This window comes from Sciurus vulgaris (assembly GCF_902686455.1).
Source record: "Sciurus vulgaris genome assembly, chromosome: X".
In the NCBI taxonomy this organism is placed as follows: Eukaryota; Metazoa; Chordata; class Mammalia; order Rodentia; family Sciuridae; genus Sciurus; species Sciurus vulgaris.
In genome coordinates this window covers 1,304,286-1,327,360 of record NC_136471.1, presented here as the reverse complement: position 1 = coordinate 1,327,360, position 23,075 = coordinate 1,304,286, and the positions used below count along the sequence as shown (strand labels likewise).

Genomic DNA, 23,075 nt, shown 5'->3' with positions numbered 1-23,075 from the left:
CGACTGGCCAGGACAAGGGAGACGTTGCACCCGCAGCAGGTGGCCCAGGGCGCGGCCCCCGGCGCCAGGGCGGGGCGGGCGCGCGCCCCAGGGCCGAGGGGGTGTGGCGCGGGCACGCGCGAGTTCCAGGTTGCCCGAGGCAGGAGGCGAGGAGCTGGAGGGGGGCTGGGAGGCGCGCGCCTCGGACGCGGCCACTGAATGAAGGGGGTCGGTTCTCGGGGCCAGGTGTCTGGCGGGTGATGGGGGGCCGGTGCTGCGCTGCGGGGCTCCCAGTCCCGGGGAGAAGCGGCCCGCCTCCCGCGTGCCCCGCTGCTCTAGCGCCCTCGGCCGGCCCTCCCTGGGCGCCCCCGCCCGGCGCGGTGGTACAGTCCAGGTTTAAAAGGCCCGGCGGCCACGGGCCGGCCCAGTGTGTGGGCGGCGGCGGCGGTGCGCTCTGGGCGCGGGGCGAGGCGGCGGGGGCGCGCGAACGGGGCTGCTGTGGGACACGGGGCGCGTCCACGTGGCCGGCGGACGGCCACCCGGAGCTGGCGACGGCGGAGGGACAGGTAGGCCGCCATCCCTGTCGCCGGTGCAGGGACAGCCTTCTCGTGGCAGGGGTTCGTGCAGCCTGGGGGTCCTGCTCGGCCTCTCGGGGGTCAGGCCCTGCCCCTGCCTTTCGAACGGGTACGGACGGCCAACCCAAACCCACCCCCCTTGCCGGATAGAGTCTTTGTAGCCGATTGGCGGCCCTTGCGAGCATTGCTGCCGCACCTCCAGCGACCGAGGTCTTCGTGAGTCTGCTGAGGGGTGCTCCTGCAGTGGGCTGGGCTAGCTGGGATAACACGGTTGGGGCGCACTGGGGAACGGGCGCTGGACCCGCGTCTGTGCGTGCGGCTGTCCCCATCATCGGGTTCTCAGCACGCAGGGCTTCAGCAGAAGGGCTGGGTACCTGTGATGCCCGAGGTTACCACTTTACAGGTGGGGGCTGGGGCGGGGTCTTGGGCTGCAAATCCTGACTCTCCAGGACTCCTTCCCCACCTGTCTGGGGTCTGTTCCTGGACTTGTCTTCCTGCAGAGTATAGAGGAGGCGAGGGCAGGATGCAGTCTCTTTTTTGCCTTCCTTTCTTCTCCCGGGTTCAGGGGTTCAGGATGCAAACCTGACAAAAGAACCCCAGAGAGATGATCAATGGGATCTGAAACTTTGTGATTTAAAGCTGGGCCTGCTCCTTGTTCTAGCAATTGCAGTTTTCCCTTTCTCTCTTCAGTGCCTCCTTGGTTTGGCTCCCTGCACCTCCATGCTTAGTACCCCCGCCCCCCCCCCCCCCCCCGTTTCCCTTGGGGATTCGGCCCTGGGAGAGAATCACTGTGCTCTGCCCCACTGGTGACCACTACACTGTTTTGCTGCCTTTTCAGCCCTGGGCCGGCTGGGTGTGGCCTAGGGGCGAAGTGCCAGCCCTGGCACTGGCCCTATGGCCCCTGGCCCATCTCCCCAAGGCCTCAACTGTATTTGGGGATGTTTCTTCCCATCTGGAAGTCTCCTGGGACTGTCACGGGTGGGTTGGAGCCCCCTGCACCTCTCCTTTCCCAGCTAACCTCTGGATCTGCAGGGAGAGCCCTGCAGGGCTGCCTGGGTATCTGTCTGGCTGTGCCTGAGCAAAGCTTGACTTAATGTCTGTCTCGACGCGTGGCTGTGGGGACCAATGAGACTTGCTTTGTGTTGCAGTAAGGAGGCCAGACAACAGGCTCCTGGACAGCCAGCTGAGGCCCTGGGGTGGGCGGAGGAGGCAGCTGGGGCCAGGAGCAGGAGATGTGGTGGCTCCAAAGCCAGCCTCAGGCCTTGATTACCCAGAGGCTCCTGGTGGCAGTGCCGTTCTGGGGTAGCATCACTCCCCCTTTCCCCGGCTTGTGATTGTTCCCTCCTTGTTTCCTTTCCCCAGTTCAGGCAGTGGGTTCTCTGGGGCCTGGGGCTTCCCTACAGTTGCCCTCCTGTGGGGCTGGCTGCCCGCAGCTCTGGGATGTGGTCTCAGTTCCTGGAGGGCCTCCCACCCTGTCTTCCCAAGCATCTGACTGTGCTGCCCCCTTGGGTGTGGCCCAGCTGAGGCAAGGCCTCCTGGCTCCTTTCCAGTGTGGGAGTGGGGTGGGGGGTTGGGAATGATTGATTGCCCCCAAGCCTGCCTGCGCTGCTGCTCACTCATGTGCCCTGCTGGAGGCCTCTCCTCTTTCCCAGCCATGGTCACCATCTGGGGTTCTGGCATGGTGGTGGTGAATGCCCCTGGCCTCCTGTGGCCCTGGGCCAGGCAGGCCAGGAGGAAGGCAGGCAGCCTGGGCCTCTGACTCCCATTTGCCATCTCTCCTCAGGCCCGTCCCTGGCGCAGCTGCTGGCCATGCCCACTGTTTGCCTCCTGCTGCTGTTCTTCCTCACTGTGGGGGAGGGTCTGGGCAGCAGCAGGCCCTTCCGTGCCTTTGTGGTGACAGACACCACACTCACCCACCTGGCTGTGCACCGAGTGACTGGGGAGGTTTTTGTGGGTGCAGTGAACCGGGTCTTCAAGTTGGCCCCCAACCTGACTGAGTTGCGGGCCCACGTCACTGGGCCTGTTGAGGACAATGCTCGCTGCTACCCACCCCCCAGCATGCGTGTGTGTGCCCACCGCCTGGTGCCCGTGGACAATGTGAACAAGCTGCTGCTCATAGACTATGCGGCCCGTCGCCTAGTGGCCTGTGGCAGCATCTGGCAGGGCATCTGCCAGTTCCTTCGCCTGGATGACCTCTTCAAGCTGGGTGAGCCTCACCACCGAAAGGAGCACTACCTGTCGGGGGCCCAGGAGCCTGACTCCATGGCTGGTGTCATTGTGGAGCAGGGCCAGGGGCCTAGCAAGCTGTTCGTGGGCACTGCTGTGGATGGCAAGTCGGAGTACTTTCCCACCTTGAGCTCCCGCAAGCTCATTGGCGACGAGGACAGTGCTGACATGTTCAGTCTGGTGGGTGAACTGTGCCTGTCCACTCAGTCCTCCTTCCCCAGCCTCTCATGAGTCCAGTCCCTGTCCCCTCTTTTCTTTACTCAGTCCTGGTTCTTGAGAGAGCCCTTAGTCCAGGAGGGGAATTTTTGGCCACTCACTGTCAGAGCGGCAGACAAGCTGCCAAGGAAGGGAGGACAGGCTGAGCCTACTGTGGGGACCCCATCTGTAGGGAATCTAGTTACTCTCCCTCTGAGGCCTTTCTGGCCTGGGTTCCTGTGATTGTCCAGCCAGGGCAAGTGGGGAATCACAAGGGAGGCCCCTGGTAGATGGTGTCGTTGGAGCAGGGCTGGAAGGTGCGGATGGGATGGGTAGTGGGCTCTGGGCTTCCTCTCATGCTTGCACTTCACCCTGCTCCCCAGGTGTACCAGGACGAATTTGTCTCCTCTCAGATCAAGATCCCCTCAGACACACTGTCATTGTACCCTGCCTTTGACATCTACTACATATATGGCTTCGTTAGCGCCTCCTTTGTGTACTTCTTGACACTGCAGCTAGACACTCAGCAGACTCTGTTGGACACAGCAGGCGAGAAATTCTTCACGTCCAAAATTGTGCGCATGTGTGCAGGGGACTCGGAGTTCTACTCATATGTGGAGTTCCCCATTGGCTGCTCCTGGCGTGGTGTGGAGTACCGCTTGGTGCAGAGTGCCCACCTAGCCAAACCTGGCTTGCTGCTGGCCCAGGCCCTGGGTGTGCCAGCTGATGAGGATGTCCTCTTCACCATCTTCTCTCAGGGCCAGAAGAACAGGGCCAGCCCACCTCGGCAGACCATCCTCTGCCTCTTTACCCTCAGCAACATCAATGCCCACATCCGGCGCCGCATCCAGTCCTGCTATCGTGGGGAGGGCACACTGGCCCTGCCCTGGCTGCTGAATAAGGAGCTGCCCTGCATCAACACCGTGAGCCCCTTGCCCACCCCACAGTGTTCCCAGGCTGGGCTTGGCAACTCTGCTGGCCTTCTGCCCATTTCCTGGGCTGGATGTCCAGTTCCGGGCTTGGCATGGCCCTGGGAGTGCCACCTGAGCCCTGACACCCATTTCTTCCTTTCAGAGACCTCCTACCCTCTCTTCTCTCTGCCCTCCTTCTTACTACCACTCCTTTCCTGGGTGTCCTCTGCTCATAGACTACCACCTTCCTCTTCTGTCCCTCCATCCATTCCTAGCTTATTCCTCTTGCTCCTTCTCGAGTCGGTGAAGTCTCCCAGTCTGCCCTCCTCTTTTTCTGTGTGTGGTATTAGGGATTGAACCCATGGGTACTCTAACACTGAGCTACATCCCCAGCCCATTTTATTTTCAGATAGGGCCCTGCTAAGATCCTGAGGCTGGCCTCAAACCTTGTAATCTTCCTGCCTCAGCCTCCTGAGCTGCTGAGATTGCAGGCGTGCGCCACTGTGCCCAGCTGCCTGTCCCTCTCTTGCAGGCCCAGGCTTCTGCCCTCCATGTTCTCCCTTCTCAGTCCCAGTTTCCTTTGGGGACCTGGCTGGAGAGCATTGACTTCCAGATCCTGTGCCCTGGCAGGACATGAGATCTGATGCCCTCTGTCCAGGTTGGACTTTCATGCGTCCCTCCTGTTTCACCAGCCCATGCAGATCAATGGAAACTTTTGTGGGTTGGTGTTGAACCAACCATTGGGCGGCCTGAATGTGATTGAGGGGCTGCCCCTGCTGGCTGACAGCACTGATGGCATGGCCAGTGTGGCTGCCTACACCTACCACCAGCACTCTGTGGTCTTCATTGGCACACGCAGCGGCAGTCTGAAGAAGGTGGGCCCTGGAATCCTTGGCATGTGGGGTGGGGGGCAGTCTTTCAGCTATGGGACAAGAAGTCTGGGTGGGAATGCACACTTGAGCTCTGGGAAACCGTGGATTAGGGCATGGCGACTAGCCAGGCTAGGCCCCAGGAGTCCAGCCCTGCTCTTTGGGTGATCCCTCAAGCACCTGTCCTCACTAGTGCCAGCACCCACTCTGGCCTGAATTTCCAGCTTTCTGGGGCTCTGAGGACAGAGACCACACCTATTGTGGGGCTTCCCTTTCCCTGCCACGGGAGCAGGAGCTGAGGCTAAGCTGTCATTGCTGCAGCTCTCTGCCTGCAGGCCTCCTGCTCCCTCTCTGCCTAACACTGCTTCATCCTTTTGTTCTCACCCGAGACAGTGCCTTCCTGGAAAGGGTTTTCTAGATCCCTATTCCCACATTCTTTTATTCATGGACACTGGGCCCCCACCCTTTTATTTTGCAGTGCTGGGGATAGAGGTGCTCTATCATTGAGCTACATCCCCAACCTCCTTCTCTCTGTCTCTCTTTTTTAAAATTTTCTTGTCTTTTTTGTACTGGGGATTGAACCAGGGGCACTTTACCACTGAGCCACACCCCCAGTTCTTTTATTTTTTTTATTTTGAGACAGGGTCTCACTAAGTTGCTGAGGGTCTCGCTAAGTTGCTGAGGCTGGCCTCGAACTTGCAATCCTCCTGTCTCGGCCTCCTAAGTCACTGGGATTACAGGTGTACACCACCATACCTGGCATCCCCAGCCCTTGTTGTTTTATTATTTTGAGATGGGGTGTCTGTATTGCCCAGGCTGGCCTTGGACTTACAATTCTCCTGCCTCAGCCTCCTGAGTCATTGGGATTGCAAGGTGCACCACAATACCCTGCTGTAATGACTCATGAACCATTTGATTCACCCCTTTAAAGCATATAATTCCATGGTTTTTAGCATATTTGCAGAGTTGTGCAGCCACCACCACTGTCTCATTCCAGGACATTTGCATCACCCTAAAAAAATGCCATACTATTTGATGATCACCCCTACTCCCCCATCCACCAGGCCTTTCTGTCTCTTGGGAGCATTTTCTGGCAGACTCTGGGAGGAGTGTCCACCCTGCTTTCCCTGGCATAGGGTTGTGGCCATGGGAACCACAGGCCTGCAGGCCAAGCACTGAGCTGGAGCAGGCCCTGGCTTCAGCTCAGCCACAACATAGAAAGTCCTGGCTCAAGAAAAGGGTACCCTGGGTGCAGGGGGCTGAGGGGTCTCTGACTGACCCGTCATTCCTCTGCCTTGTTCTGTGGCTCAGGTACGGGTTGATGGCTCCCAGGATGCCCACCTGTATGAGACAGTCCCTGTGGTGGATGGTAGCCCCATACTCAGAGACCTGCTCTTCAGCCCCGACTACCAGCACATCTACCTCCTGAGTGAGAAGCAGGTGGGCCCGCGGTGGGGGGTGGTGGGGGGTGGGGCAGGGGTAGGCTGGGTGCTGATGTGGCTGTCCTCAGGTGAGCCAGCTCCCAGTGGAGACATGCGAGCAGTACCTGAGCTGTGCGGCCTGCCTGGGCTCAGGGGACCCACACTGTGGTTGGTGCGTGCTACAGCACAGGTGAGGGCGGCAGGTGCAGGGGGGCGGGGTGGTAGCTTTGCTGGGGCTGTGCTCTGGGGGAGGCTTCTCCCTGGCTGTGCCCTGGCAGCACCCTGGCAGCTTCCCTGCCCTCCCTCCCTCCACTTTCTCCAGCTAATGAGTGCAACCTCCACCCTGAGTGACGTCCTTTGTATCCCAGGGGATGAAACTGAGGCTTGCTGTTGCCTGGCACTGCAAGCTGGGCAGTCATCCTCCTGTTCCCCCAGTTTCTTACTATACTCCTACCAAGGCCCTCTTGGCGCAGTGGTGGGACCTCTGGCCTGTCCCCATGCAGGTGCTGCCGTGAAGGTGCTTGTCCCAGTGCCTCGGCCCCACATGGCTTTGCAGAGGAGCTGAGCAGGTGTGTACAGGTGCGGGTCAGGCCCAACAACGTGTCAGTGACATCACCTGGGGTGCAGGTGAGTGGCATGGGGGGTGCTTGGGCCCATGTGTGCTGAACTGGGGGGCTGCACCCTGCTCTGAGCCCTCTGCCTCTCCCAGCTGACCATAGCCATGCGCAACGTGCCAGACCTCAGTGCGGGTGTGAGCTGTGCCTTCGAGGAGGTGACAGAGAGTGAGGCTGTCCTGTTGCCCTCTGGCGAGCTGCACTGCTCCTCACCCTCCCTCCAGGAGCTCCAGGCTCTTACCAGGGGGCACGGTCAGTGGGCTGGGGCTGCTTGGGATGGGGTGGGGTGGAGTGGCTCGTTGCCCCTTGCTAGTTGATGGTGCCCCTGGGCTTGCTGCAGGGGCCACCCGTACTGTGCGGCTGCAGCTGCTCTCCAAGGAGACTGGTGTGAGGTTTGCTGGGACTGATTTTGTCTTCTACAACTGCAGTGTCCTCCAATCGTGAGTACCTAGCCTAGTACCTGTCCCTGGGGACAGAAGGGGGCTCTGGGATAGGCCAGGTCTGCAGGGTGGCTGTTTCTGGGGGCCTCCGGGGTTATAGCTGTCAGGTCTTCTTGATACCTGTCCCTCTGTTGCTTTGCTGCTGACTCGAGGTATGGGCCTTTGGCACCTGGCTGTGTTCTTCCTTTATTTCCCAGTGTGTCCTGTGGGAAGGCAGTGCAGGGTGGCATGGCCTTCTCTGCCATTTCTGAAGCCACTCCCCACCCCCAGGTGCATGTCCTGTGTTGGCAGCCCCTATCCCTGCCACTGGTGTAAGTACCGCCACGTGTGTACCAGCCACCCCCACGAGTGCTCCTTCCAGGAGGGCAGGGTCCACAGCCCCGAGGTGAGGCGGGTGCCATGTGTCTTGTGAGGGGCTGGGCTTCGCGGGTAGCCTCTGGCTCTTCTGCATTGGATGATCTCTTTAGTTTCTTTGGGCCTGGAGAAGGGTAGGGGCCCAGGGTGCCACTGGCAGGTGCTTTCCCCCCAGGGCTGCCCTGAGATCTTGCCTCGTGGAGACCTCCTGATCCCTGTGGGTGTCATGCAGCCTCTCACCCTGCGGGCTAAGAACCTGCCACAGCCCCAGTCGGGCCAGAAGAACTATGAGTGTGTGGTCCGGGTGCAGGGGCGGCAGCAGCGAGTGCCAGCCGTGCGCTTCAACAGCAGCAGCGTGCAGTGTCAGAACGCCTCGGTAAGGCCCTTCCGGGGCCTCCCCTCACAAGGGCAAGCTGAGGACGGGGTGATTCCTGTCCATGGCCAGCTTCCTGGTCTGGAAGCTTCAAGTGGCCCTGGCAGGGAAACTTCTGAGTTTGGGGAAGGGGATGTTTGGCAAAAGTTCGGGGGAGGGTCTGCTTATCCTACCTGGGGTCATGTGAGTCCGATTTCCCCAGTACTCTTATGACGGTGATGAGTATGGTGACACTGAGCTGGACTTCTCTGTGGTCTGGGATGGAGATTTCCCTATCGACAAACCTCCCAGCTTCCGAGGTAAGGGGTGACCTGGGACTGAAGAGCCTGCCTGCATCCAGAGCATGGTTGGCACTGCCAGGGCCAGGTCTGCGGGCCTTAGTGCTCCTTGCATCCCTGCCACTGCCACTCTGTCAGCAGTGCCCCCTGTGTCCACAGCCCTCCTGTATAAGTGCTGGGCCCAGCGGCCCAACTGCGGCCTCTGCCTCAAGGCTGACCCTCGCTTCAACTGTGGCTGGTGCATCTCAGAGAACAGGTGCCAGCTGCGGGCCCATTGCCCGGCCCCCAAGACCAACTGGATGCACCCAAGCCAGAAGGGCACCCGGTGTACCCACCCACGCATCACCCAGGTCAGCGTCCTCCATCAGTTGCATGCCTCCTGCTGGGCACCTGTGAGTCTGCTGACCCTCACCTCCTATCCCACACTGCAGATCCACCCGCTCATGGGGCCCAAGGAGGGAGGCACCCGGGTCACCATTGTGGGCGAGAATCTGGGTCTTGCCTCCAGAGAGGTGGGCCTGCGAGTGGCTGGCGTACGTTGCAACTCCATCCCCACTGAGTACGTCAGTGCTGAGAGGTGAGTGTGGCCATGAGGGTGCCCTGCCCCATCTGCCACGGTTGGCCCTGACCTTCCCTGATCTCTAGGATTGTTTGTGAGATGGAGGAGTCACTGGTGCCCAGCCCACAGCCCGGGCCTGCTGAGCTCTGTGTAGGCGACTGTTCTGCTGACTTCCGTACACAGTCTGAGCAGCTCTACAGTTTTGTGGTGTGTGGCCCACCGCCCCCTTCCCCTTCCCAGCTCTTTCCCTTCACCATCCAAGGGGGATGCGGAACAGCCCCTGCACCAGGCTGGCTCCTCCCTCCTCTCAAGGCTGCTTCTTCCCCAGACCCCGACATTTGACCGTGTAAGTCCCACTCGGGGCCCAGCTTCAGGGGGCACGCGGCTCACCATCTCTGGCAGCTCTCTGGATGCTGGCAGCAGGGTCACAGTGACCGTGAGAGATGGCGAGTGCCAGTTTGTGAGGTGGGCTGAGCATTGGCGGGGGACTGTGGGGGCAGGTTATCTGAAAACCCCCAGTCACCTGCTTCAAGCACCCTGCTTGCTTGCTTGTCCCTGTAGAAGAGATGCAGAGGCCATCGTGTGTATCTCGCCTGTCTCCACCCTGGGCCCCAGCCAGGCCCCCATCACCCTTGCCATTGACCGTGCCAACATATCCAGCCCTGGAGTCATCTATACCTACACTCAGGACCCCACCGTCACTCGTCTTGAGCCTACCTGGAGCATTATTAAGTGAGACTCTGGGGAGGAGGGGGTTAGAGACTGGGTTGGGTCCCTGAGCTGCTTCCCTAGGGCCTCACCTGGTAAGTGGGGCCTTGGCCATCAAGTGATGTCTCCTTTTGAGCCTGAGCCTCCCCCTGTGAAGGGGGCAGAGTTGTACTGATGACACAGTACCTGGCGCCTGCTGGGTGATGCAGGGTCAGGAAGGCCCTGGGCTGTCATGGCAGCCTTGATAACTCTCCAGGGCTGGGTGGGGAGGAACCTGAGGTCCCTTACCCCTGTCCCAGTGGAAGCACTGCCATCACTGTGAGTGGGACTCACCTGTTGACCGTCCAGGAGCCCCGGGTCCGGGCCAAGTACCGTGGCATTGAGACTACCAATGTGAGTACCAGCTGCCTTTGCCCTGCCCTGCCTCTGCTGCTCCTGGCTTCATGCACTGGGCTGCCTACCTGTGTTCCTACAGACATGCCAGGTGATCAATGACACTGCCATGCTGTGTAAGGCCCCTGGCATCTTCCTTGGGCAGCCCCAGCCACGGGCCCAAGGCGAGCACCCTGATGAGTTTGGCTTCCTGCTAGACCATGTGCAGACAGCCCGCTCCCTCAACCGCTCCTCCTTCACCTACTACCCTGACCCCAGCTTTGAGCCACTTGGGCCCTCTGGCGTCCTGGATGTCAAACCCGGCTCCCACGTAGTCCTGAAGGTGCTGGTGGGGCAAGGAGGGGTGGGGAGAGAAAGGAAGGGATAGGGATCCCGAGAGCCCTGGGCTGACTGTGCTGTGTGCTCCACCGCCAGGGCAAGAACCTGATTCCAGCAGCAGCCGGCAGCTCCCGCCTCAACTACACAGTGCTCATCGGAGGCCAGCCTTGTGCACTCACTGTCTCAGACACACAACTCCTCTGTGACTCGCCCAGCCAGACAGGCCGGCAGCCTGTCATGGTGGGTGGGAGATGGGGAGGCCACAGGGCAGGCCGGATTGGGGGTGGTGGGTCGGCTCACCCTGGACCTGTCCCCACAGGTGCTGGTAGGTGGCCTGGAGTTTTGGCTGGGTACCCTACACATCACAGCTGAGCGGGCACTGACCCTGCCAGCCATGGTGGGGCTGGCAGTGGGGGGTGGGCTCCTGCTCCTGGCCATCACTGCTGTGCTGGTCGCCTACAAGCGCAAGACTCAGGATGCAGACCGCACACTTAAGCGGCTCCAGCTACAGATGGACAACCTGGAGTCCCGTGTGGCCTTGGAGTGCAAGGAAGGTGCTTGAGGCAGAGGGTGTGACGCAGGCTGTGGGAGCTGGGCCTGCCTTCACCTGCTCATATCACTCTTTGGCCCACCTTTCTCCAGCTTTTGCAGAGCTGCAGACAGACATCAACGAGCTAACAAACCACATGGATGGGGTGCAGATCCCTTTCCTGGACTATCGGACCTATGCTGTGCGCGTGCTCTTCCCAGGCATTGAGGCCCACCCAGTGCTCAAGGAGTTGGATGTGAGCCATTCCTAGCCTGTCCACGCCTTGTCTCCCCCAGGGCCATCCCTACCCTCTGAGACTCCCTGTTCCCCACAGACCCCCCCAAATGTCGAGAAGGCTCTGCGCCTCTTTGGGCAGCTGCTGCACAACCGTGCCTTCGTGCTCACCTTCATCCACACGCTGGAGGCCCAGAGCAGCTTTTCCATGCGTGACCGTGGCACTGTGGCTTCACTCACCATGGTGGCCCTGCAGAGCCGGCTCGACTATGCCACTGGGCTGCTCAAGCAACTGCTGGCGGACCTCATAGAGAAAAACCTTGAGAGCAAGAACCACCCAAAGCTGCTGCTGCGCAGGTCTGTACTGTCCTGCCTGGTCCCAGCCCCCATCTCGCCCCTGGCTGGCCCCATTCGTGTCTAGGTTACACACTTGGCCCTGCTCCCTGCCAGGGCCCTACCCTTACTGGGTCAGATCCTGAGCACTCTTCTCCTGCCCTAGGACAGAGTCAGTCGCTGAGAAGATGCTTACCAACTGGTTCACATTTCTGCTGCATAAGTTTCTGAAGGTGTGCTCGGTGGGCTGGGCAGCAGGGGAGGTACTGTTGGGGACACCTGGCTTTTAGTCAGGCAGCAAGCAGTGCACCTGACTCCAACTGCAGGAGTGTGCTGGGGAGCCACTCTTCTTGCTCTACTGTGCCATCAAGCAGCAGATGGAGAAGGGTCCCATCGATGCCATAACAGGTGAGGCACGCTACTCTTTGAGTGAGGACAAGCTCATCCGACAGCAGATTGACTACAAGACACTGGTGAGGAGCAGGGACCAGAGGGGCAGGAGATATGGGGATGGGGAGAGGCCTCGCCCAGACTGATGCTCCTCTGGTCCCCTTTACACTTAGACCCTGCACTGTGTGTGCCCGGAGAGTGAGGGTAGCTCCCAGGTCCCAGTGAAGGTTCTCAACTGTGACAGCATAACCCAGGCCAAAGACAAGCTGCTGGACACTGTGTACAAGGGCATCCCCTACTCCCAGCGCCCGAAGGCTGAGGACATGGATCTGGGTGAGGCTCGGTCCTTCTCCTCCTGGCTCCCACCTGCACATGCCAAGGGGGCTGTCATACTCCCCATTGGAGTTCAGTTCCCTGAAAGAAGTAGGCCCAGAGTCTCGGGGGAATGCTCTTAAGGGCTAACTGTGGCCCACAGAATGGCGTCAGGGCCGCATGGCCCGCATCATCCTCCAGGATGAGGACGTTACTACCAAAATCGAGTGTGACTGGAAGAGGGTCAACTCCCTGGCCCACTACCAGGTGAGAGACTGGGAGCCTGTTCACCCCCAGGGCCACATGGGAGCCAGGGCCCTGCTCTGAATCACAGCAGGACACAGGAGCTGTGGTCCTGGCTCCTCCCTGCCCTTCTGCCTGTACTCATGAGCCCACCTCATGGGGCCCCGAGCGCCACCCATTTGCACACTAAAGGGTCTGGGTAGGGAGTGGTCTTTGGCTTCCCATACTGCCCCTTCTCTGTCTCTGGGACCTCCAGGTGACAGATGGTTCCTTAGTAGCACTGGTACCCAAACAAGTGTCTGCCTATAACATGGCCAACTCCTTCACCTTCACCCGCTCCCTCAGTCGCTATGGTAAGTGTCCTTAGCATGCATGGTGGCTTTTGCTGGTCCTGTGTCCTTCGAGGCTGCATAAACCATCTTGGGAAGCCCCAAGCAGTTGGCTTGGCCCTGGAGGCCTTACCAAGTCATGCCCTTGGGTGTTTTCCCATTCTGTAAAGCCTCAAAGTAGGGTGGGTCAGCAAGAGCAGCCAAGTCCGCCACAGGCTACTGGGCTCCTGGGAAAGAAAGTTGGACAAGGTCACTGGCCCTAGTGGCCTAAGGGTCACACCTGTTCTCTGCCCCAGAGAGCTTGCTCCGCACTGCTAGCAGCCCTGATAGCCTCCGCTCACGGGCACCCATGATCACACCTGACCAGGAGACGGGCACCAAACTGTGGCACCTGGTAAAGAATCATGACCATGCCGACCACCGAGAGGGGGACCGTGGCAGCAAGATGGTCTCAGAGATCTATCTAACACGGCTGCTGGCCACTAAGGTACGCATCTGCCCTGTGTCATCTCAGTCTCTGCACAAATACCCTCCAGCCCCGGCCACTTTCTCAGGGCTTTGGAATAAGAACTCTAAACCTGAGGTTGAGGTTGGGTCTTGTAGGAAAGCCCCTCTCTTTGCCAACACTTTCTGCCAGTTTGCCAGGCTTCAGGGACATTCTGACCTGGGTCCCTCATAGCTTGTGTCCTCACTTTTCCCCACAGGGCACACTGCAGAAGTTTGTGGATGACCTATTTGAAACTGTGTTCAGCACGGCCCACCGGGGCTCGGCCCTGCCCCTGGCCATCAAGTACATGTTTGACTTCCTGGATGAGCAGGCTGACCAGCGCCAGATCAGCGATCCTGATGTGCGCCACACCTGGAAGAGTAACTGGTACTGTCCCATGCCTGGCTGCCACTGGCCCCCTTGGGATGGGTGGCTGGAAGAGGCTGGTGGCTTTGCCAAGACCTAGGCCCCATGGAGGCAAGATGATCAGCAGGGGCAGGACAAGATGGTGGCTTGGCCTGGAGTTGAGTGACTCTGTAGGTGGATGTTGCCAGGTTCTTTGGGTGAGAGGGATGTGGGCAGTGAGGCCACTTCAGGGACATGGCCCTTTGCCCTCCAGGGCCTTGCTTAGGGTAGAGATGCTGATGGCTACAGGTGGTAGTAGTGGTAAAAGTGAAAGCTGCAGAGGGAGTTGAGACCTACTGAGGACAGAAGGGGCATTTCCTCTGATTTCTCACTGCCTGAGGTCTAGCTGATACTTCAAATGCCATTTACCCTAAACACATGTCTCTTGCCACCTCAGGACAAGACGTGAGCTGGCCAGACAGGAATAAGTATGAAGGGAGGCAGTGGTGGTAGGGGGCCCATGGGGTCACTAGGAGCCTTGGATGTATGTCCTTCTGTTCAGCCTTCCCCTGCGCTTTTGGGTGAATGTGATCAAGAACCCTCAGTTCGTGTTTGACATCCACAAGAACAGCATCACAGATGCCTGCCTGTCAGTGGTGGCCCAGACCTTCATGGACTCCTGTTCCACATCAGAGCACCGCTTGGGCAAGGACTCACCTTCCAACAAGCTACTCTATGCCAAGGACATTCCCAACTACAAGAGCTGGGTGGAGAGGTGGGCCCCAAGAGGAGACCACTGTGGGTGACAGAATTGTCCCACCCTGGGTAGCCTGTCTGAGGCAAGCCAGCTGTTGGAAAAAGCCCCAGAGGCTGACTGGGCAGCAAGGGTAGGGGTTTTGGAATTTGTGACATCTGCTTGATTAACCTACTCAGGGTCCCAACAGGTACTACCGAGACATTGCAAAGATGTCTTCCATCAGTGACCAAGACATGGATGCCTACCTGGTGGAGCAGTCCCGCCTCCATGCCAATGACTTTAATGTCCTGAGTGCACTCAGCGAGCTCTACTTCTATGTCACCAAGTACCGCCAGGAGGTGTGTTGTGCACCCCTTAGGCCCCTAGTTAGTTGACCCTGAAGGCGCAGCCAGGGGCACAGGCAGGGGGCTGATGGGGGTGTACTGCAAGGAGGCAGAGAGTCAGCACAGATGATACTCTCTGTAGAGGCTGGGATTTGGGGAGCACAGATGAGAAGCCATTGGCTAGAGCACAGAGTTCCCATTGGGCAAAAGTTGAGGGGCTGAGCCAGGTGCTATGATGTGTGTCTGTGATCTCAGCTACTCAGAGGCTGAGGCAGGAGGATCACAAGTTTAAGACCAGCTTCTAAATTAGTGAGGCCTTGTCTCAAAATTAAAAGGGATGGACAGTGGTACAGTTTTTGCCTAACATGTGGATGGCCTGAGGGGTGTAGAGTGGGGCTAGAAGTGGGTGGGGCTGGCCATTTATAGGGCTTGTGGGCTTTGTAATTGGAGATGTTAGTAGGGGTGGGGCATAAGTCTGTGGACTCAAGATTTATTCTTGGTTCAAGGATTGGATGTGGGCCAGGAGAGGAAGAGAGGGGCCAAGGATGATTGTGGGGTTTTTTGGCAAGCAGTTGGCAGGACAGGCTCCATTGCCATAAACATAGGTTGGAAAGACCGTGGGTAGAACAGTCCTATGATAGGTTTAGGGGACAGAGACCAGGAGTTCTTCAGCACCACTCAGGCCTGCTGTGGAAAGTGGGAAAGCCCTTGGGGGAACCTCAGAGCACTCTCAGGATGGGTGGGAGGAATGGCACCCAGGGAGCGTGGATTGACTGGGAGGGCTGAAGCAGAGAGCCAAGACACTCGACCTGACAAGTAGGCGACTGCATATCGGGTCTGGAGTCGGGGGAAAGTCTGGGCTGCAGAGGCACCTTTGTGAGCCTGTAGAGGGCATTTAAAGCCCTGACCGTGGGTGGGCTCCCCCGCGGGAGAAGTCAGAGTGGGTTCAGAGCCAGGTGTGGCCCCAGCGTGCAGCCCTGGGCTACTCAGAGATCAGAGAGGAGAAGGGGCTCTGGCAGCAGGGTGGGAGGGAAGCCAAGGGCGTCTCAAGGAGTCCTGCAGCCTGAGGAAGGACCCCCTCGGGTCAAGCAGCAGGGAGTGGCCTGCTCTGCAGGGTGCTGCTGCTGGTCAAGGTGGATGGAGCTACAGCGCGCTCCCTGGGTCTGGCAGTGAGATCACGGAGACCTAGCAAGAGAGGTTTGGGTGGAGGAGGTTGGGGACTAGAAGGCCGTGGGAAGGGGCAGTCGGTACAGTGAGTGCAGACCACTCTTGAGAAGGGCTGCCTGCTGGCCGTGGAGAGAAGTCGGCTCCGTAACTGGAAGGGCTGAGGGTCGAGGTGAAGCCAGTGGGTTTATTCAGAGGGGAGAGAGTTGAACCGTGAGCTGCCCACAGGGCTGCAGGGTGTGGCTGGGCTGAGTCTGCAGGAGGGAAGAGCCCAGTTGGGAAGTGGGGGCTTTGACAGGAAGGGCTGGGCCCTCCCCTCAAGCCCAGCTCCAGGGGACCCTTCTCCTCCAGATTCTCGCCTCCCTGGACAGGGATGCCTCTTGTCGGAAGCACAAGTTGCGCCAGAAGCTGGAACAGATCATCAGCCTCGTGTCCAGCAACAGCTGAGGGTGGTGGTGGAATTGGTGGGAGGGGGCTCCTCAGTCCTGAGCCAAGCTGTCCACCACCCCCATCGAGGGGTGTGGCTGGCTCCAGCCTGGGTGTCCAGGGCAGAGCCCCAGATCAGGTGTTGTGGGGAAGGTCATTCAGCCAAGATGCCCCCAGCACACCTGGGCCCCCTTCATTAGTGCCTTGCTTTGGGCCCTGCATGGGGAGGGAGTGAGGAGACCAACCCCCCCAGCAGCAGCAATACCCCTTCCTTCCTGCCCTTGTGCCCATGTTTTGGGATAGCCCTGCCCTCCTTGCTATTTATGCCCCAACCACCTATTTATTAAATTCGATTCCACCTCCATCTCCATCTGTAAGTATGTGTCCCCAAGGGGTGTTGCCAATCTCACTCACCTTCCTCTCTTTGATTTGTTTTGGACTCTCTCACCCATTCTGGCTCCTTTTTGACATTGCCAGCCTTGACCTAGCCTTTGGCACCGCATCCTTGCTGTGGCTGGCCCACCTGTCCCAAGAAGAGGGTACCAGCAGCACTTGGGGTGGGCCAATGCACCTGAAGCTGCTTCAGATTGGCTGTGCCAAGCCAGGCCACAGTGTCCCCCTCCAAACGTCTCCAGAGCCAGACTACACTCCCACAGGTCCCTGTTCCCTCTGAGCACCTGGAGAACGGTAACAAGGCTCGCGCCGGGGCCTGAGCTGGCCCCGGGGACTCGGGAGCGCTCCTTCTCCAGACCCCATTGCCAGACTTCCTCGGCGTCGTCTGCACCCGCCCCGGAGCCCCTCAGCCTGGCGGCGCACCCCTGCAACCCCGTGGTGCCCTGGCTCGCCCCACCTGAGAGGCCCAGGCGGCAGTGCCTTACTGCTTCGCCGTCTTCTGCCTCCTGTGAGGAATCTGGCCCCGTCTCGGGTCCCAGAGCCCCCAAACCTCTCCTCTGGTATTGCATGAGTTTCTTTGTTCAAGTCGTGGTCTTTGCTAATTAAATGTTGGGGAAATGGGGTCGGCGTGCGGGCTTGTCTCTGGGCCGGGCGGGTAGACCCGTCGGGGTCTGGGCGAGCTGGACCCCCGTGACGGGAGAGAGGGCGACTCTTCTGAGGACTGGGGGGGGGGGGGGCCGAGGCCACAGCCAGTCCATCGGCTAATCTCCGTGGCTCCAGCGTCAAGAGACCCCCAGTCTCCTCTTTTCTCCCACGCCCAGATGGAAGGTGCCATTGCGTCTTGCCCAGCCGCCAGTCTCTCTGCTTCCATCCCGGCCCCCTTCGGCTCCTCCTCAGTGTGGGAGGCAGAGGGTGCCGTGGGGAGACCAGGCGAGTTCGCGCCCTGCTTACAGCCCTCCAGTGGACTGGCCGCACCACACGCCTCACGGCCAGGGAGCTCCTTCCTGTTGGAGCTGTGACTCCCCTCCCGGTGCCCTACCTACACCTGATGGCCCCTCCTGTTAAGAATGATGCCTGTGGGGAGAAGGGAGGGTGCACTTTCACACAGGGTGGCCAGGAAAGCCTCGTTGAGGGTGGCATTTTGGTGAGCCAGGTGGAATGCTGGGCAAGCCAGCTACAGACAGGCAAAGGCCCCCAGGCGGGAGAGGGTCTGGCGTGCTTTGCCAAGGGCGAGGGGCCCGGGTGGTAGGAGGAGAGCGAGCCAGAGGGGGAGCGGGAGGGGAAGAGGCCGGACAAGACACAGGCCAGGTCGCCCTGCACTACTGCAGGCCACTGCAAGGGACCTGCACCGTTTCCATCCCCCCACCCCCGCCCGCTTTGATTCAGGTGCTAGCGGTCAAGCCCAGGGCCTCGCGCATGCTGGGCAAGTGTTCTACATCCCCAGCCCGAGGCTTTGGCTCTGACTCGGAGCGAGGGGGAAGCCCCTGGAGGGTTTGGAACAGAGGAGTGTTGTGTCCCGACTCAGTTGAAAAGCCACCGAGTAACGCGAGCAGTCGGTCCACAGCGCCAACCACACTGTGGTGCTGGTGGTGACTGTCAGCACCTGCTACGATTCACAGGACAGTGCACGGGAAATGGGTGGACTTTACAGTACCCGAGTGGGACCTCTCTAAACCACAGTTAGCCAAAGACAATTCGACCACATGCCTACTGGGCACACAGGGCTGGGGCTGGGGCTCAGTGGCAAGGCGCTTGCCTACCTACCACGTGCACGCCCTGCTTCCATCCCCAGGACCGCAGAGAGAGAGAGAGAAACCACCACCAGGGGTACAAAGAGATGGGGAAACGCAGCCCATGTTGAGGAGGGAACTCAATCACTGGAAGCCAAAGTGGAGAAGAGGAGGTACAGCTCCTCTATTCTCAGAAGACGCGATTATCTATGGGGAGAGACAGATGGCGTGGGCAAAAGGGCCACGGGACTGACTGGCAGCCTAGAAGTAGCAGAGGTAGCGACGTACCTCACCAGGAGCTAACGCCAACGCCACCCCCGAACACTTGAGCCGGTTGTCCCAGCCCTTTTCCTCACAAGGCAGGGAAGCCACAAAACCCCTACTCGAATGTTTCTGTGCGGCTATTCTCATTCAAACACAAACACAGGGTTTTTCTGCGGGGTGCGGGGGGCTTTGACGGTGTTTGGTTTTGGGTGGGTCAGTGGCGCTTCGGATTTGAGCAGCCAGGATTCTCATGGGTGGGTTCACATTCTGGAGAGAACTTTTGTACCATTAAGTTGAAAGCCTTAAACAATTAATTGAAAAATTAATATTAAACTCAGTATATTTGGGGCTGGGGTAATGGCTCAGTGGCAGAGCACTTGCCTAGCAGTTGCGAGGAACTCGGTTAGATCCTCAGCACTACAGAAAAATAAAGATATTGTGTCCATCTACAACTAAAAAATATTTTAAAAAACACAGTAATTATAATTCTTGGAACCTATCTAAAGGGGATAACCCACCACTCAAACATTTATATGCATAAGCTCATAGAAACTATTATTTATTAAAGGTGGGAAATAGAAGGCTTGGCATGATGGTGCATGCCTGTAATTCCCAGCAACTTGGAAGGCTAAGGCAGGAGAATTGCAAGTTCAAGGTCAGCCTCAGCAACTCAGTGATACTGTCTCAAAAAATAAAAAAAATAAAAAGGGTTGTGGAATGTGGCTCAGTGGTAGTGTGTCTGGATTCAATCCACAGTGCTAAAAGAAAAAAAAAAGGAGGGAAGGGAGTGGGAAATGATGTACATGTGCAACAGTTACATTAAAATGCATCTCAGGGGGGCTGGGGTTGTGGCTCAGTGGTAGAGCGCTTGCCTAGCATGTGTGAGGCATTGGGTTTGATTCTCAGCACCACATAAAAATAAATAAATAAAATAAAGGTCCATTGACATCTAAAAAATATTTTAAAAAATGCATCTTGTTTTTTTGATAACATTTTGGAAAAACTGTTAGAAATCAGAAAAGGTTATGTGAAAACAACTCAGGAAAGAATACTATATTGTGAAAATTATGCATTGTATGTTATTGCTATATATTTAATATGAACAGAACTCTAGACCTAAGAAGAGCTCCCAAGATGTTGATTGTAGTTAGCCCTGAATGAGAGGACACAATTCGTTTTTATCTTCTTTTTCTGAAATTGTCTTCAATTACCTTGTAGTATTATCTGAATCCCAGGACTTACCCTTGAACACAAGGACAAAAGGCAAGAAAATGTGGAGACGCAGAGGCTGAAAAAAAACTCAGATGCACTTGACTAGCTCAGTTTTATTTTCTGCATTAACAAACATGTAAAACTCCAAATAAGAGGACTCCTAGTGCCCAAGGGCCAGTCCAGGTAAATTTTTAGACCCTAACACTTAAGTAGCAAGTACTTCGGGAATCACTGCCCTACGCAACCACATACTGCCTAGAAAGGGGTCATAAGGTTAAACTGGATCCCTTAGCCAAGCACAGGCTTAGCGGGAAATGGGGGGCCCAAAGTGCTGCATGGTCCGCAACACCAGGGAAAGGTGTTCAAGACAGTTGATGATGGAAATTCGGAGGAGGCGAGCATCTTCAGCTGTCCATTTGCTAAAAAGTGAGGGAAAAAGAAAATTGAGTTGGAAGTGGTAACTCCTTGGCTTTCTTGCTGTGTTCCTCAGGCATCTATTACAAGAAACTCTTGTGTTATGGTTTGAATATGTGGTGTCCCCCAGAAGCTCATCTGTGAGACAGTGCAAGAATATTGTGAGATGCAATGAGTAGATAATGAGAATTGTGCCTGGTTAGCGGAGTATAGACTCACTGGGTGCTAATTGTAGGCAGGTGGGGTGTGGCTGAAGGAGGTGGGTCACTGGGGATGTGCCTTTGGGGTTTATCTTTTGTGCCTGGTGAGCAGAGCTTTGTCTGTCTGTCTCTGTGTCTGCTTCCTGCTGTGCTATCCTGAGCTGCTTTCTTCTGCCATGCCCCTCTGCCATGATGTGCTGCCTCACCTCAGGCACAGAGCAATGGAGTCAGCAGAGCATGGACCCAACCTCTGAAACCATGGCCAAAATGAACTTGTCAGGTCTTTTGTTCAGTGATGAAAAGCTGACTTAAACAGAAATGTTTACATCACTCATAATGTAATCATTTCAGGCTGGGGAGATAGCTCAGTTCGTAGAGTGCTTGCCTCACAAGCACAAGGCCCTGGGTTCAATCCCCAGCACCGCAAACAAAAATAAAAAATAAAAAAATATAATGTAATCATTTCACCTCTGAACATTCTTGCATTATATCATACATGAGCTTTTGGGGGACACCTCACGTCTCAAGCATAACACTTTGGGGGCCCTGTTGTTAAAGAACTCCTTAGGCAGAGTGGCCCTGTGCACCCTTCCCCCTCCTTCGAACTAAACCTTGTTGCCTCCATGTCTCCAATGGAGTATCTGCAGTCGAGATTGGCCCAGCCCCTTGGCAACCGCCCATCAGACCCTTCTGTAACTTACATGGCCAGGACGTTGCCCCTCACTGTAAGCTCCTTCTCGATGACCCCTTGGTGTGGCTCAACATCTGGAGACAGGGATCCATGGGCGATTTCTGCCTCCAAAGGGCTCGGGAAAGGCACCCTGAGGGCACTGGTGGAGACTGAGTAAAGGCACCATCCAATATCGGCGTGTATGTATGTCGAGCCTCTTGGTCCCTCCACACCCCCATCTCAGGCCTCCCTAATCTAAACCCCTTCAGACCTATTTCCGCACGCCTCAGCGATCCCTGGGCCTAACCCACCGCAGCCTCACCCTGTTCACTCCCTTCGGCCATCGCACCCGCTCTCATGCCCAGACTGCCCCTCCGCCCAAATACCCCCAATAGCTGGTTTCCCCTGGCCCTTCTTCTCTTTCTCCCAAGCCACCTCTATCCCCGCCACAGGCAGTCCCCCGCTAGTTCCCTGCCGTCCCGGGTAGGATACAACATATGAGGTCGGATTAGAGACCTTCTGTTTCCAGAGGCGCCTGTGCCGGAAACTGGGACAGTACTGTAAGATCCACGGGCTGCAGCTACCACTATGTCAGTACCGCAGGTGCAGCTGCGGGGACGCAGGCAGCCGGTACGGCCCGCCGCCGCGTTGCTTGTACCTCTGTTTGGGGCCTGCATGTCCGCCGCTGCTCCGCCTTCCACTCCACGATCCGAGCGCAAGACCAACAGCCCGCCCTCTCCTCCGGCTTCCGAGATTCAGCCGTTCCTTCCTGAAACTCCGCCCCTAACTCTTGACACCACCCCACGTGCGCCTGCGCAAACCGGCTGCCGGCCAGTACGCCGGGGGCGTGGCCAGTTCCTGCCTTGACGACTCTGCCAGGGACCCTCGTTGATCCCGTCAGCAGTGGAGACTGAGGGCCCTTCCAAAAACTCTGCCCTTTCGCACGTGACTTGATCCCAGGGCGCCTGCGCGAACATTCCCCTAGCAAGGCCACCAGGTGTATGGTCTGTGCTGCCCTCGGGCCTGGTAGACTGAGGTTCCCTCACAAAACTTCATGCATCAGAGCAGGAGGCGACTTGAGCTCCCCAAAGTGGCTGCCCAAACAGGCAAACAAGTGACTACAATGGGCGTCTTACTGCTTCTCACCCAACTGGCCCTACCCAGCATTCCCGGAGACACCTTTGACTGCCCAGCCAATGAGCGCTCCCTCACGAAGCCCCGCCCCTTTCAGTAGTACCCTTAAGAGCTCAGTGTGCCGATGCAAATTGGTCCTACTTTAGTTTTCCTGGCGGTTTGGGGTGAGGCAACCAGGCCTGTGGCCAGGTTCCTGCCCTGGCTGTTTTCCAGGGCTAGTGTCAAGACATGTGGCATGACATCCCTGCAGAGATTTGCAGAGAGTAGATAGGACGACCGGTCAGGTATCCTCCCTAGGGATACCCCATTCCCTTGGTCTCACACAAAAGGGCTTTACGGGTGATGATGAACCGATCTAATTTGCTTCTTGGAAGGAGTGTTTTAGAGTGGGCTGTATGCAGGGGAATCCTGCCTGTGCAGAGATGGGAAGCGACAAGGATTTCAACCAAAGTACCCGCAGTGAGAATAGGTCTAATATGTGAAAAACCAGTGCAAAACTAGAATAACCAAAATACCAATTTACTACATAATACAGTGTATGCATACAAATCCTAGGAAAATATGCCAACGTGTAAGTATTCAGAATCTCTGAGTGATGGGATAGTGGGTGATTTTAACTTACATTTTTGTGTTTTCCACTCAGTTTTACTTAAAAGGGGACGTAAGGTGACATTTACAATCAAAGACTTTTTACCTAGCATGGTGGTGCACGCCTGTAATCCCAGTGGCTTGGGAGGCAGAGGCAGGAGGATTGCAAGTTCAAAGCCAGCCTCAGCAACGTAACAAGGCTGTGAACTTAGCAAGACCCTGTCTCAAATTTAAAAGAGGGAGCAGGAGGGCTGGGGATGCGACTCAGTGGTTAAGAACCCCTAAGTATAATCCGCAGGACCAAAAATAAATGACATGATTTTTTTTTTTTTTTTTTTTTTTTTTTTTTTTTTTTTTGTGGTGCTGGAGAGCAAACCCAGGGCCT

At 57.4% G+C, this 23,075-nt stretch overlaps 2 protein-coding genes across 4 annotated transcripts; one reads left to right on the top strand and one right to left on the bottom strand.

Moving 5' to 3' along the window:
• The first annotated feature begins 227 nt into the window (after positions 1-227).
• PLXNA3 (plexin A3) lies at positions 228-16,449 on the top strand. 3 transcript variants are annotated; one of them, XM_079124764.1, is made up of 34 exons: positions 230-545; positions 1,393-1,532; positions 2,338-2,960; positions 3,359-3,898; positions 4,579-4,761; positions 6,067-6,195; positions 6,266-6,366; positions 6,680-6,803; positions 6,886-7,042; positions 7,131-7,230; positions 7,501-7,615; positions 7,760-7,960; positions 8,160-8,256; positions 8,395-8,585; positions 8,667-8,812; positions 8,881-9,001; positions 9,123-9,259; positions 9,356-9,526; positions 9,802-9,895; positions 9,978-10,217; positions 10,310-10,453; positions 10,533-10,767; positions 10,856-10,998; positions 11,077-11,333; positions 11,476-11,542; positions 11,636-11,782; positions 11,873-12,032; positions 12,175-12,278; positions 12,511-12,607; positions 12,880-13,070; positions 13,288-13,457; positions 13,978-14,120; positions 14,360-14,510; positions 16,011-16,449. In XM_079124764.1, the coding sequence occupies exons 2-33, from the start codon at positions 1,493-1,495 to the stop codon at positions 14,461-14,463; spliced, it is 5,472 nt and encodes a 1,823-aa protein (XP_078980890.1). In that variant the 5' UTR covers positions 230-545; positions 1,393-1,492; the 3' UTR covers positions 14,464-14,510; positions 16,011-16,449. The 3 variants fall into 3 exon arrangements, 2 of the variants coding, with proteins under 2 accessions (XP_078980890.1, XP_078980889.1); XM_079124763.1 differs by having other exon boundaries at positions 232-545; positions 13,978-14,190; XR_013761228.1 differs by lacking the exons at positions 13,978-14,120; positions 14,360-14,510; positions 16,011-16,449 and having other exon boundaries at positions 228-545; positions 12,951-13,070; positions 13,288-13,425.
• Positions 16,450-19,777: 3,328 nt separating this feature from the next.
• On the bottom strand, positions 19,778-22,072 carry LAGE3 (L antigen family member 3). The gene is made up of 3 exons (XM_079124789.1): positions 21,627-22,072; positions 21,000-21,138; positions 19,778-20,103 (listed from the first exon to the last, which is right to left on the bottom strand). Exons 1-3 carry the CDS (start codon positions 21,643-21,645, stop codon positions 19,989-19,991), a joined length of 273 nt encoding a protein of 90 aa, XP_078980915.1. The 5' UTR covers positions 21,646-22,072; the 3' UTR covers positions 19,778-19,988.
• Between the last annotated feature and the right edge of the window lie 1,003 nt (positions 22,073-23,075).

Coding starts and splice junctions, on each gene's coding strand:
- LAGE3 (XM_079124789.1), bottom strand. Junction 20,104..20,999: donor AGGGGCAACGTCCTGGCCAT/GTAAGTTACAGA, acceptor CTCACTTTTTAG/CAAATGGACAGCTGAAGATG.
- PLXNA3 (XM_079124763.1), top strand. CDS start 1,493: ATGTTTCTTCCCATCTGGAAGTCTCCTGGGACTGTCACGG. Junction 9,527..9,801: donor CCTACCTGGAGCATTATTAA/GTGAGACTCTGG, acceptor CCCCTGTCCCAG/TGGAAGCACTGCCATCACTG. Junction 14,191..14,359: donor TACAAGAGCTGGGTGGAGAG/GTGGGCCCCAAG, acceptor GGGTCCCAACAG/GTACTACCGAGACATTGCAA.